The sequence below is a fragment of the Ursus americanus genome, chromosome 2, assembly GCF_024610735.1.
Source record: "Ursus americanus isolate L20-20 chromosome 2, mUrsAme1.1.p, whole genome shotgun sequence".
NCBI lineage: Eukaryota > Metazoa > Chordata > Mammalia > Carnivora > Ursidae > Ursus > Ursus americanus.
The window spans coordinates 7,067,679-7,082,063 of NC_142128.1; the positions used below are offsets into that span (position 1 = coordinate 7,067,679).

Below are 14,385 nucleotides of genomic sequence, written 5' to 3' on the forward strand. Positions count from 1 at the left end.
CTTGGACGATACCATCTAGGGAAGGGGGTTGGGGCGATACCATCTTAAGGGTGCGAGGGGGTGGCAAAGAACAGACTTGGAAGGTGCTACTTGGAGGAGGCAGGGCGCACGTGGGAACCCAAAGGGACTGGACAGTCGCCCACATCCCCACTTGCCTTCCCCAGCCGTCCCGATCCAGCCATGAGCGGTGTGGTGCGGACCGAGCCGCTGCGCGGGGAGCTGCCTCTGCTGGTGTGCGGCGACCCCTACTCCGTGGTGGTCCTGCTGCAGGGCTACGCGGAGCCCGAGGGGGTCGACGACGCGGTACGCGCTGACGGCTCCGTGACGCTTGTGCTGCCTCGGACCTGGGGCTCAGCTTCCAGCCACCGAGAGTCCCTTCCCGAGGGCGGCGGGGTGAAGACCGCCCTGGAGGAGGCGGCCCGTGGCCCCATCCTCGTGGACACTGGAGGTCCCTGGGCTCGGGAGGCGCTCCTGGGGGCCCTGGCGGGGCAGGGCGTGGCCCCCGGAGACGTGACTCTAGTGGTGGGCACCCACGGACACTCGGATCACATCGGGAACCTGGGGCTTTTTCCCGGGGCGGCTCTGCTGGTCTCGCACGACTTCTGCCTCCCCGGGGGCCGCTACCTCCCCCACGGGCTAGGTGAGGAGCGGCCTCTGCAGCTGGGCCCGGGGCTCGAGGTGTGGGCCACGCCGGGCCATGGGGGCCAGCGGGACGTGAGCGTGGTGGTGGCGGGCACGGTCCTGGGCACCGTGGTGGTGGCGGGCGATGTGTTTGAACGCAACGGAGACGAGGACTCATGGCAAGCGCTGAGCGAAGACCCAGTGGCCCAGGAGCGGAGCCGGAAGAGGATCTTAGGCACTGCGGACGTGGTCGTGCCTGGTCACGGAGCCGCCTTTAGGGTGGTCAGGGAAGCCCCGCAGCCAAGGAACTGATGTCCAGAAGACCAGAGGACCCAGTCAGCCGAGTCAGAGGAGTCAGGGGTGATCGCTTCCAGCTCTTCCAAGAGTCCAGTTTTCCAGCGAGGACAGTCATGGATATCACTGGTTCTGCAACCAAACTTGGACCAAGGACTTGCTCAGCCATGTGCCATCTCTTGGGGCCCCCGTGAAATGGGAAAATAAAAATAGGAAACTGCATGGAAAAATCATAAAGCCCTAAGTAAATATGAATCCTTACTAGTGATAATCATGCAAATTTGGTAATTAGCAAGTGTAACGGTGGGGGGGGGCACTTTGGCCAGTTGCTTATTTCTCATAAGACGGAGGCTTGCGGAGAGAAGGTGCAGGGCGTGGAAGTAACACCTTAGTCATCTGACTTTCATCCATTTGTTCATTCTAGAAATATTTAACACCTGCAATGATTCAAGCACTGCCCTAGATCATGGGGCTGCAACAGTGAGCAAGCTAGACAAACTCCCAGTTCCTTATGGAGATTACATTCTAGAGAGACAGAAAGACAACTAATAATAGTAAACCAAATAATTACAGATTGTGTTTAGTGATATGAAAGAAAAGGAGGGCAAGAAGGGAGTAGAGTGCCTGGATGGAAAGGTGGCCTCTTTTATTTAAGGTGGTCAGGAAAAGCCTCTGAGTAGATGCTGTTTAAATCAGGGAACTGAATGAGAAGAAAGCCAGCCATATGGGGCTCTGGCAGATGCATCCCAGCCACAGGAGCAGCAGATATCAAGGTTCTGAGGCAGGACGGCTTGACCTGGTTGAGCAGCAAGAAGAGCATGGGGTTGGACTGCAGAGTGCCAGAGAAGGGTGACAGCAAATGAGGATGCAGAGTTCGGCGGGGCCATTGTGGACCGCGTTAGGGGTTTGGATTTATACTGAGATAGAAAGCTTTGGCTTCTGAGGAGGCATGACTTGGTCTCATTTAAAGTAAGTACTCTTGTTCTGAGTGGAGAAGTGGTCGGAGTGGGGCAAGAATAGAATCAGCTGGACTGGTTAGGAAACTGTTGCAGTCTTCCAGGCAAGAGGAGTCAGTGGCACCTGCTCGTATCCTAGAAATCCTATTATGGCACTGGTCCTCTTCACAACTGTGTCCCAGGCCCTCCATCCACACAGTCCCAGGACCCACAGAAGCACTCAGGTGGGGCAGATGAAGGAGAGGAGCAAGTCCACCTTGTTGCAAATGACGAGCCATCCTGAGTGGATGCCACGGGGCAGGGCCTGACGGGGGGGTTATTTCCCAGGTGTCCACAAAGGCCAGGTGGAGGTCACCAAGGCAGCTCAGAGAAACCAGCTTACCTAGAGGGTGAACCAGTAGCTGCCACAAACAGACTTGTAGTTGGTGTTGGCCAGTTTGATGGCCACAGAGTGCAGAATTCCCGGGCCAACAGTGCGGCCACAGCTGCCCAGATCCCTGCCAGTCACCAGATAAAGATAAATGGAGTGAAGGTGGCAATGTGGGCACCCAGCCTCAGAACTACCATGGTGTGGGGGCCCTTGGCCAGGTTTTCTAGCTTCTGGGTCACAGAGTACAGGGAGGCCACCGGTGTGTGCAGAGAGTACAGGAGCTAGCTGTGGGCCCACCAATGCAGCACTGTGTCCTAAGAGGTCTCCATGGCCGTCAGGGGCCCCATCTGGTATGTGGAGTGCAGATCCAACAGCTTCAGGGCTGTAGGGAGGATGAAAACGGGGCAGATGGGGGTTATTTACAACTATGCACTTTCAACCTGTACAAATAAAAACTCCAGTCCTGACTTACTTTCCAGAACATGGTCCTCTGCCCACGACTCAGGTCTGGTCATCTAGAACACCACATGTCTTTGGCCACACTGATTGTCTCTGGAATTGGACAGGTCACCTTCGCTAGTCGAGGCTTGGCCATCTTTAGGGTTTTGCTGGAGCTAGTGGAAAAAAGTCTGGTTCTTTCCTGGAAGACTGACTTGGGAGATGTATGGAAGTGTTGAATCACTATAGTTACATATATCACGATGTGTACACCTCAAGCCAATACTACCCTGTATGTTAGCTAACCGGAATTTAAATAAAAACTTAAACTGACACGAGAGAATAGGTTTATTTGCCACCTTGTGGGAAGAGCCCATGGGCTCAGGGGCTGAGTGGAGGCTGAGGCTGAAACTGAACAGTAGGGGGCAGAAATGAGCAGTGAAGAGAAACAGATCAAGACAAGTTCGTGCTCTGAAAGCCAGACCCACCCCTGCATTTTTCAGTCACCTGGACTAATCCCCCACTTTGCTGCCTGAGCTGCTTTCTGCTTTCAGTCGCAACAAGAGGAGCCCCTGGGTGGATACAGACACTGGTGGAAATGACCCATTAGAGAGGCCACGGGAACCGTGGGAAAGCAGTCTTACAGGGTGGGGCCCAGAGTGATTATACTCTTAGAAGTTTCTTCCAACTTGCCTTTTGTGTAAACTCTTGGGAAAACTTGACCCATGGTTACATGCTTCTACTCACAAATATTCAGGGGCTCCACATTGCCTGAAGAATAACCCAAACTTTCTCTCCCAGTCCTAAGACAACTCTGCTCCAGCTTGGCTGAAACTGCCCGCTGCCTGCCTCCCCCTTCTCCCGCAGGCCTTTAATCCCCCTCTCCTCCTGCTGTCCTCCCTCTGCTGTACCATCCCAACCATCCAGGCTCAACTCAGCTCATCTCCTACAGAAAAACCTCCTCTGAATTTTCCACTACTTTAGACGCTTGTAACGCATTCTCTATATTATTCACTTAGTACTAGATATGGCTGGTGTTAGTCATTTTTTCTGGAAATGTCCTCTCCACACGGTGCCCCTTGAGAGCAGAAACTAAGAAAAATGCCTCTCTCTGAATGCTCCAGAGCTTGGTGGTCTGTCTGTAAACATCATGAAATAAACACGTGCAATTTTCCTGATTTCTCTGGGCATCTGTTACCTGTGGCCCATCTCTGACTCCTTGCCCAGGACTTCACCCCTGCCCAGCTTCTGGAGAAGTTCCAGTATCTTGTCCACTTTGCAAACACAGTGGTACCACTCAAGGGCCTTCCTGTTCACCTTTTCCTACAGGAAGCTTTGGGTGTCTTGCCAGAGGGCTTTGGGGCCCCGATTCCAGGGTGGAATGAGAGTTGATGGGTCAAAGCTGTAGGAGGGAGAAAAACACAACAGGCTCACACAACAAGGAACACAACAAGGAACTCCTCCAAGCGAGGCCGCAGGAACCAGCTTGTCTGAGGACAAAGAAGCTAGAATGGTGCCCAAGGACCTGACCCCATCAGCTCATCGCGGGGCCTGTCCTGTGGTGGGGAAAGAAGGCTGGAAGTGTCCTCGGGAGGCTGGAAGTGTGCCCCCTGACGATGAAGCCTCCAGTGACGTGGACCTGGAGCAACTCCTGGAAGATGTTGGAGAAGAGCCGGAGCAGCTGGAGGAGCCGCGGTGTGGAGATGCGGCCGGCGAGTTCACCTTGGCCTTCTTCGAGGAATAGCTGTGCGCGCCTGCCTCCCTGCGCCTCTCTCACCCCCTTCCCTGCCAGCAGCAGGGAGAGACCCTCAGAGGGTCTCTGAGAAGCTGCTACATGTGGGGCTTGTTCATCGGCTACAGGTTAACTGGCTAATGTCCCAGCTGTGCGGTTTACAAGTGAATAAAACAGGTTACAGCTTTCCAGCTTTCTGTAGTCGGTCTCTAACCACATGCTTCCCTGCAGCTAACCTCCCTCCCCTCTGCTCCTGTGGAACACCCCTGTTTCTATGCGAGGCTGGCACAGCGTGGGGATCTGGGAAGGCTGGGACACTGGAGTCCTGGGAGAAGTCTGTCGGGAAGGGCAGGTCTGGGTTCAGACCCAGCTCAGACACTTACTAGGTGCGTGGCCTGGAGAAAAGCTCTAACCATTGTGGTTCTCTTCACGCCTCAGGTGAGTGCGTCCAGTCCCGGGTCAGCTTGTTGGAGATGCTTAAATGAGGTGGTGCGCTGGACACATGCTCGTTCTGATGGTCGGGAAAGGAGAACGGGTAGAGGAGGGGCAGACCCTGGGTTCTGGGCTGGCTACCAGCTTTCAGGCTTATTGGTCCCCAGAGGCAGTCACCGAACTCCAGTACTGGGGGAGGGATCTCAGTGTGAGCTCTTTAGTATAGTTCATTTTTGGTGAGAAGGAGAAGACAGAAGTGGAAGATGCCATCAGTTTTCTCCTTAGATGCCTTTGGGCAGATTCTGCGGGTACTTTTATTCTTGTGGGCAAGGGCTGGGAAGGTGGAGAGGGAATTGGAGCAGATGGCTCTGTTTCTCTGCGGTCCTTGGTGGCCTTCCACACCCGCTGGCTCTGAGTCTTCTGTGTCTGGCTGGCATTATTATCGAAGCTGTGACCCGCTGGGCAGCTTAGTCAAGGAGGTCATCCTCCAGTCCCACTCATCAGGCCTTTACGAGAGAGTATAGGGACGACTCCTGGGGGCTGTCCTTGGGAGGGATGCAGGGAGGCGCTGCTGGTGACAAGGAGCTGGAGAGGGAGAGGGAGGCATAGAGGACGCCGCTGTTGTCCTGAGCTTTATCCTGGCGAGAAGGAAGGAGAAGGACGTGAGACAGTGGAAGGGGAGTGGCGGTTATTCTTCTCCTGACTTGGGAACCTCATGGCTGGAACCAGGGTCTGTGCTGCAGCCTCTTCCTCTCCACCCTGCGCCACTGAAACCCGCCGGTCTCCCCACCGCCCTCTTCCCTCTTCATCCTCCCAAGTTTCTCTGCGACATTTCCCAAGGATTGGCCCCTGCTCCACAGACATCCCCCCTGCCACCCAAACCATCCTGGGAGGTCCTGTCATCCACAGAGACAGCCCTCTGAACACATGGGACTCATGTCCCCCAAACTCCAGTGCCCTCTACTCTGCCATACCCTGGGGTGTTTTGTTTTGTTTTTTTTCTCTGGGACTGAGAACTCGGAAATATTAAATGCCAGCATCATTTTTATGCTACGTCTTTCTTTCCTTCCAGCTTTCTCTTACCATCATCCTGCTTGCTATACCTGTGTTTTGAGCCCCCGAACTCTTATCCCTTAATAATCCACTTTCTTTCGGGCTGTGCAAGCTCCCTGCTGATCCTCTACTCTCCACTCCCCCTCTCATGAGCCCCTTGACCTCTCCCGTTCTCCTGTCTTTCTGCCACACTTAGCTGACACATCTTTAGTTCTGGATGCAGCCTATGGCAGGGGATGATATTTGCTTACCCAATATCCATTCATTTCTTCTTACTCAGTTACAGCACCTTGATTTTATCTGGGGTGGCCGTATGCTCCCCTACTGATAGATATGAGACCTATGACCACATCCTTGCCAATATGGTTCAAGGGGAAGTTGTGGTCTTTTCATCCTTTCTTCCTTCCTCCTGTTTCCTGCCTGGATTCAGAAATAATGGCTGGAGCCTGAGCAGCTGTCTTGGATCACGAGGCAACCTTCAGGATAGAAGCCAGTAGGCAGGACAGTGAGCAGGACGATGGAAGCCTGAGTGCCTGAGGACAGTGGCCTCTGCCATCTGCTTCCTCATCCTTTTATATGAGGGGAAACAAGAACTCTGTCTTATCTAAGCCCTGTTACTTTTGGTCTCTGGTGCCAGCAGGGGAACGTAACTTCTAAGCAACAAGTTCTAGAAGTTTCTAAATCTGCATGGCTAATACTGCTGGGGGAAACATGATCATGTGCAGCGATGCTTTTACAGAGCTCTGGCTTCTCATCTGGGTGCAATCCTGAGATACCATCTTCCATTCCCCCAGTGACTGTCACAGCTCTTCATCTCCAAACCTCATCCTCACTCTAGAAACAACTGCTGTGCTTTTTCCTCTGCAGAATTAAAAACAATTTGTGTATCATTGAGTTTATCAATATATTTATTCATGGCTTTTAGGTTTTATGTCATACTTAGGGAGGCCATCTCCACTCCATGGATATAAGATGGCCTCACATGCTTTCTCTAGTACTGGGGTTATTTTCCCCCTCATTTAACTCTTTGATTGATCTCTGTGGAATTTATTTTGGTGCAAATTATGAGATAATATTATTTTCTCCAGATGGCTAATCAATTCTTCCAGCACCGTGTGTGGAATGACTCATCTTTCCCCATTGATTAGAAATACTACTTATTAACCTACTAAATTCCTGAATATATTTTGATCTGTTTCATCCTGCCTATATGTGGGCTTTTCTCTTTTCATATATGGGTTTATCTGTGTTTTAGTATGACAGCGTCACATCATTTTAATTATTACAGCTTAGTAACTGCAGGCGCTACTGCTCATATGGTCCTTACTCCGTGCCAGGATCTATTCTCAGTGTGTTACGCTTAATTGTCATGACAACCCTCGGGGTAAGTATAATTACTCTTCCCATTTTCCTGATGAGTGAGTTGAGGCACAGAGTCATAGTATCATTGCCCCAGAGTTGACTCAGCCAGGATCTGACTCCAGGCCATCCGGACTCTGTGCGCTTCACCTCTGTGCTTTAACATCTGCTGGGGCTAATCTCCTCTCCCTGAAAATCTTCTTCAGAGGAATTTCAAATCAATATTGGAGGGTGCTGGGGTGTAAATAATGAATGTCTCTAGCCCTCTCCTCTTGAGCTATAAATGCACACATCCACATTTCTGATGAACATCTCTGCTCAGATGCCACACAGGCATCTCTAACATATCCCAAACTAGAGAACCATCATTCTCCCCCAAACATGGTCTTTGACCCCTGTGTTCTCTAATTCGTTCGGTGGCTTCACCATGGATTCATTCACCCTGGTTCTTCCCACTCCCTCACCTCTACACCAGTCCAATCACCAAGTCCTACTGGTTTTCCCTCTTAAACTGTTCAGGATCTGGCTCTCTCCCTCCATCCACCGCGACCACATTAGACTGGCCCCACCCGGCCCCCTCTGGCCCCTCCACCGCAGACTGATGTATCTGTAAGGCAGAGCTGATGTTGCCTCTGGGATCAGAGGCTTTGGGTTTCATTTACAAGGTGCTCTTCTCCCATCTCCAGCCTCCTCCACAGCACTGAGCTACTTAGAGTTCGCACACTGATTTCCTGCACCTGCATGGATAGTGACCTCTTCACCACCCTCACCATTTGCCAGGCTAATTTTCATATTCTGAGACTTTTTGCAGGGACACTTCCAATGGGAAGCCCTCCCTGATTCCCCTCCTTCCACCCAAATGACTACAGCTCTTTCCAAATGAGGCAGTCACTCCCTCTCCCCTCCCTCCACCACTGAGTTCCTTGAGAGCAGGACCTATGCTTTATTTACATTTGTTATCTCCAATTACAAGCCAGACCCTGGAAAATAGGCCCTCAACCAATGCTTGCTGAGCTGCTTCCTGTCCCTTCTGTTCTCTCCTTACTCTGCCCGGGGCTGACCCTCCCATCCCCATGAACCAAAAGGTGAGGATTGATGAGAAATGATTAAGTCAAAAGACAAAAACTGGAAAATGATCAGTTTGTGGAGAAGGATTGGTCTGGAGCAGTGGTTCTCAAACTTGATCACACACAGACGCCACTTGAAGAGACCTTTAAAAATGCAGATTCCCACGCCCAGACCTCAAGCCCAGCAGGGATCTGCATTTTTTAATGCAGAATGATGCTCGGCAGGGGGCGTGGCCCAGAACCACTTACCTTTGCTTCTCCTCCACCTGTGGTAGAGTATCAGTCCCAAAATTGCATTTTTGATCAGGGAACCAGCCAGTGCCACCCCGACTGCAGCTCCCACACTCAGGGGTGAAGATGCTGAGCTCCCATTGCCTTCCGAGACACCGAGGCCAGTGGTGGTGGGGGCAGTGCTGGTGGGGCCCTCGGTGGTCATCACGGCAGCTGAGAAGACATGAGAATTTAGCAGATTCTCTCCTGGAGGACTGGAGGTTTCTGGATGAAACTTGTCACCTTGTTCCCTAGTTTGGGGAATATTGGGGGAGGGGAGCAACTCTCTGAAGCTCTCTCACAGGGAGGGGGTAAAGAATCCACATCACCCAGCTTAAATGCTGACTCTACCTCCCATCAGCGCTGTGACCTCCGAACCTCATTTCATCGCCGACAAATAGGGATCACTAAATCTCTAGCCTCAGGCATCCCAGGCACAGCAGAGGGGAGGGGTCAAGCCTCAGGGCTGGGGGATTCTGTGGAAGACGGAGATCCAAGTCCTTGCCCCCTTGGCCACCAGTGTGCACAAAGCCAAGCTGATTGGAAGCTGTGTGTGTGGTCTGGGAGAAAGTGCTTGTCAGCTAATGGGCTGTAGGATCTGTTAGGATTTCTAGATTCTTTTTGGGGCCCATCAGATAGATTTCCCAGAGAAGAATCTGCTGATTTCTTGCCCTTGGTTGTGTGGGAGATACCAGCTGGGATGCCTGAGTCCTGGGAGGCATCTAAGGGGGGGGCAAGGCGTTTAGGGTCTCATCAGTTCACCAAATCTTCAGTTTCAAGGAGTGAATCCTTGCCCCCAGTATGCCTGGGGTACTGCCCCCAGAGTCCCTCTGGTCCATCCTTTCTGGAAAGCAAATTTCCAGTCTCTGCGGGGGACGGGGGGAAGGGGGCATAGAAGTTTCCCTGCTTCTTAAACAGATTCTCACCCAGCCCTCCAGCTTTCTGACCCACTTTCACTCCCACTGTCGGGGGTTCTGGGGTCACCCTTCATGAACCATCAAGGGGTTTTGCAGTGTAAAAATTGCCTTTCTTCTGGGTCTCCCCACTGCTGGTTTAGGGCTAAGCTCCCCTGGTCTCCTAGGCCAGGTACGTTAGTCTATGTGTTTCCAGCTTCCCAAATATTGTTTTTAACCACATAACTCACATATTTCTTGTCCGTGTGGATTTTGTCTTAAAAAATTGTCTTTGCTGTCATTTTAGTAGGGTTTGGTAGGGAGGGGAGGTAAATGTGCATATAACTCACCATTTGGCCAGAATTTATGCAATATTTTCTAGTGAAAATTATAGAAAATGAATGTTCAAAAATAATCTTGCATATTAATAATAAAAATAAAAGATTTAGAGGAAAGCATCTTGTGAGATATTTACGTGGTCTTTAGAAGAACACTCCCAAGGTTACTGAGGGGTATAGAACAGGGGCCATTTCTGGGTGGGAAGACTGGACATTACACTGATTTCCATTTCAATTGCCTTATAGGTTTAATGTAATTCTGATTTTAAAAATACCCATAGCTGTTTTCTTCAGAACTTGGCAAACTTATTCTAGTATTTATGTGAAGCAATAGGCCAAAACCATAATAAGGTTTTTGAGGAAGTAACATGGTTCTGATGGACATAGTCTTATCAGCCACTGAAACATGACCAAGTTACAGTCCCTAGAACAGTGTGGCGGCAACAAGAGAGAAGGCAGAACAGGGAAATGGAGCCGACAGACCAGAAGTGGGTGCCATCCTACAAAAAGGCCAGGCCTATGAGTCAATGGAGAGGAGAAAAAAGATTCCATAAACGCAGTTGGGATGATTGATTTGTTTCCTGGTAAAAAGATCAATTTAGTTCTTTACCTCATACCATATACTAAAAGAAATCCTCAGTACATTAATGAGTTTTACTGTCAAAAGAAAGCATACAAAAATCAGAAGAAATTAGGGGTGCCTGGGTGGCTCAGTTGGTTAAGTGTCTGCCTTTGGCTCAGGTCATGATCTCAGGGTCCTGCTCGGCGGGGAGTCTGCTTCTCCTTCTCCCTCCGCTCCTCCCCTCCTGCTTGTGCTCATACACACACACACTCTCTCTCTCTCTTAAATAAATAAGCAAATAAGCAAACAAGTAAGTAAATAAATAAATAAATAAATTCTTTAAAAAAGTCAGAAGAAATTAAAATATTTTCAGCCCCTAATGGAACATAGGATTTTGGGTTAAGAAATAAAACAGGAATTTACAAAGGAGAATACAGTGAGATTTGGCTACAAAACGAAAACATCTGTATGTAAAAAACATTATTAAGCCAACCACAAACTTATCAGTTCTATTAGCTGCAAACATCCCTTTGGGGTGATGTCTTTGCATGGCAGTACTTCACTTAGGTAAAACTTTTCTTTTTATTACTTTCCTGTATTTTAAAAAAATATATGAGCATGAATATCCAATTAATTGTATTAATGGAAAAAATTAATTTATTGATTAAACTCATAGCAAACGTGACTGAAACTGAGAAATGAGAAAAGTTAGGAGGATTAAGGAAGGAGGAAGGAGGGGTCTGAGGAGAGCCAAAATCTCCCCGGAAAGGCCATTTAAGGGAAGATGGAGAAGGTGCCAGAAATATAAATCCAAGGCTGTCTTGCCTAATTCAGGTTGTGAGCCACTGTCTATTTGCTCTAAACCAGCACGGTGGTCCTACGGGGCAGGGGTTACCGAGGGCGGGGCCGCAGAGAGTGTCCTTCCCACCAAGAGCAGTGATGCATTGCTCAGAATTGCCGGTGCAAGTGGTTGTAAAAAGCAAACCTACGATTTTTAGTTTTTAAGGAATTGCCTACAGACAGTGCATCCCCCAGTGCCTGCTCCTGGGAGAGACGCCCTCCCCACACTGCTCTGGGGACAAACCTAGGTTCAAGTTCCCACGGCCTGCTGAGTGACATGGGAAGATCCATTAATGTGACACATCCCATCATTGGGTGAAAGATAGGTCAAGACAACAATATGATCAGGTCAGCTGGTGAGGCTGAGCAGCTACTGGTTAAGAGTGGAGGCTCTGGCTTAAACTGAGTTCAAGTCCCGCCTGCACCACGACTGTGGCTTTGGGCAGGCGTTTGGGCTCTTGGAGCCTCAGTGTCCCTATCTGTAACAGGAAGACAACAGCAGTACCTACTGTTACTGTGGGGTCATGGGGAAGGTTCACTAGGGTGATGCATACCAAGTTGTTCAACCCAACAGTGCACAGTAAGCGAGAGCTGCCATATTTCTGCTGCACACGTGCTTCTCAAAGCCAGCACGGAGGAGCGAGATCGGAGTGGACAATGGGGACAGTACAGGCAGAGGTGGGCAGTAGGGATGGGGGAGCAAGGAGGGTCAAGAGGATGGAGGCAGGGGAAAAGGGAGATGGGAAAGGAGAGGAGGGCTGGGGCTGGGCAGGGAGCATTGTGGGTCGGGTTCTGAGGAACAGAGCAGGAGAAGGAAGTGGGGAGATTGGAAAGACAGGTAATGGGGTGTTGCCAGGGAACCTGGGCTCTCGGGTCATCACTGGGTACCTGCTGTGTGTGCTGGGCTGAGCCCATGGCTGTGGGGAGATGCAAGACTCGGGGCTGGCTGGGACCGCACAGACGGACACATGACAAAGGGAAGGCAGCCCACATCCTGAAGAAGTCAAGTCCACCGGGATGGCATGGGACGAGGGCAGGGAGGCAGGGCTGGAGCCCCAGCTTGGAGCAAGAAGGGAAGATAACTGGGGAGCCCAGAAGGTGCTGAGGCCGGGGAGTGGGGTTGGGGCCTGGAAGGGGGTCGGCGCGGAGGGCAGCCCAGGCCTGGGGAGATGGAGGAGAAAGAGTAAAGTTGGCAGAGGCCTGGGGAGGAGGTGGGTGTGGGGAGAGGAGTTTGAGAGAAGGAGTGAGCAGGAAGATTGGGGCCTGGGCCAGGCCTGGGGGATGAGGGCACCATGGCCTTTAAGAGCCTCAGCAGGGTGGGCGTGATGGCTGCCGGGGCAGCTGGACTCACCGTGGGTGATGGTGAGTTTGGTCCCGTGGCGGGCCTGCCACACCTTCTTGCCATCTTCTCGTGTTTCCACTTGGACCCGGCAAAAGTATATATTCTCATCCTCCTTCCGCAGGTTCGATATCTGCAGGGAGCCAGAGTTCTGACCCTTTGGCAAGTTCAGGGAGATCCGGTTCTTGTAGTCCTTATGGAAGGAAGGCCAAGTACTGTTGTAGATGAACTCCCCATGGAATTGTGTCCGTCTCAAGGCCACACTCACTCTGGAATTCTTGGCTAACTCCCAGCAGTAATAGAAGGAGAAATTGATGTGGACGGAGCCACCCATGGGGGCTGAGAGGTGCTTTGGTTGGTCTATCTGACGATAGTCAGGATCTGAATCGCATTCTTTTGAGCTATCTGCAGGAGGGGGGAGAGGAGAGACTTTCAAGCCACTGGGAGAGATGAAGAAGATAACCCCAGACCTTCTGCGCCCTCACCCACGGCCAGTAGTGTGACAGGTGGTAGGACTGGCTCTCTGGCCTGGGTGCACCTCGCCAGGCTTGGGGAAGGGAGGAGGGTGAAGGGTTGGCACTGACCTAGCACCATTGCTTGCTGGGGCTGGGAGGCCTGACCAGTTACCCCAGCAGACCCCTTCTCCAACTTCCCAGCCACAGCCCTTCCTGGGGACTCGCTGGGCCCCGGGGCAGAGCCAAGGTGTCCCGGACACTCACCAGCCTGCAGACATGTCGGCAGCAGCAGCAGAGACAGCAGCAGGGACAGACCCATTGCCTCACCCTCCTCTAAGGGGAGGAGAAGACAGCAGCTCTGTCAAGGCCAGAGGGGAGGCCGTAGGCACCCCTCCTCGGGGAGTCAGGGGACACCCGGAGAGCGTGGATCAGGCCCCTTCAGAAGAGCAAGGGAGGGTGAGAGCCTTCCCCAAACTCACCCGCACCCAGAGTAACCAGCACTTCCTTTATCAATCTGGTTTCTTCTTTTCCTATATTGCACAAGTGCTTCCTTTTGGTCAGAGTGCAGAGAGCCATGACAGAGCCCCCAGCCTCTATCTTCACCCTGAGGGCCATGGTTCTGACCTTGGCCATGTGTGGCCTCTCCCTCCCACCTTGATTCCTGGCTACAGCCAGCCCTCTACCTCTCCTTAGGAGTCAGTGTCTGTCTCTCTAGCTCCCCTTTTCATTGGCTGAGTATCTCCTGGATGCTGTCTGTCCTCCCAGATGAAGGGGAGGCAGCAGGACCAGCTCCAGCTCTTCCGGCAAGAGGACAGGCAGCCATGAGTCTCTGCCCAGCTTCAGCCCCCTAGAGAGAAGGAGGAGGGAACAACTGGTGGTCAGATGCCCTCGACCTCCAGCCCCAGCACCAGGGACACCCAGCTTGCTCCTGGTCTTTCCCTCTCCCAGCAGGGGCTCCCCTTCAGTCCCTCCCCTGCAGTCCTGTGCAGGACCCAGGCCCACCAGTCCCCTTCCCTGCCCTGATCAGTCCCTTTTGTGCAGTCTCACACCCTCCCCGGGGTTAAGAGATGAGGGCGGGCCTTCTGGAGGCCACTCCTTGACCCCCTGGATGCAAGACTGGATTTGCCTTCTGTCGTCCACTCTACAGATGAGGAGACCAAGGCTCAGGGAAGCCCTGTCCCAGGTCACATGACTCTCAGATGGTAGGTCCAGGATTCAAACTCCAGTCTTGCTGAGTCCACAGAGCATTCTATTCCTTTTGGGTGCTTCTGCCTTGTTGCCCCATACAACCTCAGGGCCTCAGCTCCCAAGAGCAGAGTTCTAGGGGGTGAGCCCCAGGAAGCTGTATTTTTATAATGCTCTTAAG

General features: G+C 51.9%; 2 protein-coding genes across 2 annotated transcripts; one reads left to right on the forward strand and one right to left on the reverse strand.

Moving 5' to 3' along the window:
• Positions 1-5: 5 nt before the first annotated feature.
• On the forward strand, positions 6-3,356 carry MBLAC1 (metallo-beta-lactamase domain containing 1). The gene has a single exon (XM_045773771.2). It carries the CDS (start codon positions 181-183, stop codon positions 931-933), a length of 753 nt encoding a protein of 250 aa, XP_045629727.1. The 5' UTR covers positions 6-180; the 3' UTR covers positions 934-3,356.
• Positions 3,357-5,119: 1,763 nt separating this feature from the next.
• Positions 5,120-13,494, reverse strand: LOC123777248 (paired immunoglobulin-like type 2 receptor beta). The gene is made up of 4 exons (XM_045773774.2): positions 13,284-13,494; positions 12,577-12,969; positions 8,572-8,766; positions 5,120-5,481 (listed from the first exon to the last, which is right to left on the reverse strand). Exons 1-4 carry the CDS (start codon positions 13,336-13,338, stop codon positions 5,477-5,479), a joined length of 648 nt encoding a protein of 215 aa, XP_045629730.2. The 5' UTR covers positions 13,339-13,494; the 3' UTR covers positions 5,120-5,476.
• Between the last annotated feature and the right edge of the window lie 891 nt (positions 13,495-14,385).

Coding starts and splice junctions, on each gene's coding strand:
- LOC123777248 (XM_045773774.2), bottom strand. CDS start 13,338: ATGGGTCTGTCCCTGCTGCTGTCTCTGCTGCTGCTGCCGACATGTCTG. Junction 12,970..13,283: donor GCCGACATGTCTGCAGGCTG/GTGAGTGTCCGG, acceptor CCCCTCCTGCAG/ATAGCTCAAAAGAATGCGAT. Junction 8,767..12,576: donor CAAACTCACCATCACCCACG/GTGAGTCCAGCT, acceptor ATGTCTTCTCAG/CTGCCGTGATGACCACCGAG.
- MBLAC1 (XM_045773771.2), top strand. CDS start 181: ATGAGCGGTGTGGTGCGGACCGAGCCGCTGCGCGGGGAGCTGCCTCTG.